This window comes from Acanthamoeba castellanii, assembly GCF_000313135.1.
Source record: "Acanthamoeba castellanii str. Neff unplaced genomic scaffold scf7180000084761, whole genome shotgun sequence".
In the NCBI taxonomy this organism is placed as follows: Eukaryota; Discosea; order Longamoebia; family Acanthamoebidae; genus Acanthamoeba; species Acanthamoeba castellanii.
The window spans coordinates 76,653-77,687 of NW_004457596.1; the positions used below are offsets into that span (position 1 = coordinate 76,653).

At 61.3% G+C, this 1,035-nt stretch overlaps 1 protein-coding gene across 1 annotated transcript in view; it reads right to left on the reverse strand.

The window, feature by feature from the left end:
* Positions 1-271: 271 nt before the first annotated feature.
* Positions 272-1,035, reverse strand: part of ACA1_226880 (Histone-lysine N-methyltransferase) — a gene marked incomplete at both ends in the record, with an annotated part of 2,089 nt that continues 1,325 nt past the window's right edge. Inside the window, 2 exons of the mRNA XM_004346446.1 lie at positions 272-478; positions 628-963. Coding sequence (XP_004346496.1) covers positions 272-478; positions 628-963 — 543 coding nt within the window. The remainder of the gene's footprint in view (positions 479-627; positions 964-1,035) is intronic.

Sequence of the window (1,035 nt, forward strand, 5' to 3'; positions counted from 1 at the left end):
ACGTCGTTGGCGGGCCGGCATCGCTGCGCGGCCTCCTCTCGCTGCTGCGCGAAAAGGTGGCGAGCGACAGCAACCAACGCAAGCACCCGTGGCCAGAGGGCGGCGCCATCGACCACCGGCGACCGCCACCGAGCGCGAAGAGACGGCGAACCAACGCTGGCGCGCGGGCGAGAGCACCCGACAGACCACAGCGCTGAGTCGCCGCCACGCACATTGGTCGAATGTAAATGAAAAGCACATATCACTGTGCGAATTTGATGTAGAACTAAAACTAAGCAACGGTGGTCTCCTTGAGGCATCGGACGCAGTGGCAGACGAAGTTGTACTCGAGGAGGTCGGCCTGGCGTTCGGCCAGCGGTCGGTCGTTCTCGATGTAGCTGTGGGTCAGCTCCTCGTCCTCGGCAATGTCGCACAGTGCCACCACCACCGCCTCCCGATTACGCCCGAACTTGACTTGTGTATTGGGCTCGCACGAATGCTGTGTTGCGTGGTAGGTACAGTTCCGGTCAGTTCACCGAAAGTGGGTGGGCGTGTATGTATGGGTGTGGGTGTGTGTTGCGTGTTGCGTGTTGCGTGTTGCGTGTTGCGTGTTGCGTGTTGCGTGTTGCGTGGCGAAAGGGTGCGTACGTTCATCATGGCCGCAATGGGGAAGAGTCCGAAGCCCTCAAACGGAGGGAACAGCTCCACCGGCTTGTCGTCATCTTCCTCTTCGGCCGTCTCTGCTTCACTGTCCGACCCCCGCTCCGCCTTGCTCTTGCCCTTGCCCTTCCTGTCTCCCTCGTCCTCTTCGCTGTCTTCGTGGTGCTTCGCTTTGGCCTTCTTGTCGTGGGCGTGATGGTGGCCCGAACCGCCGTCGGCGTCTTCGTCCTCCTCGTTGTCGTCATCGCATTCATCGTCATCGTCCTGCATCTGTTCGACCAGCGTGAGCAGCTCCGACATGGCGTTCAGCCTCTCCCAAGTGTTCTGCGTCGTGTGCGCATCGGTGAACGACGGCAGCTCGCCGTTACCCAGCTCGCCCAGAGCCGTTTCTTGCGC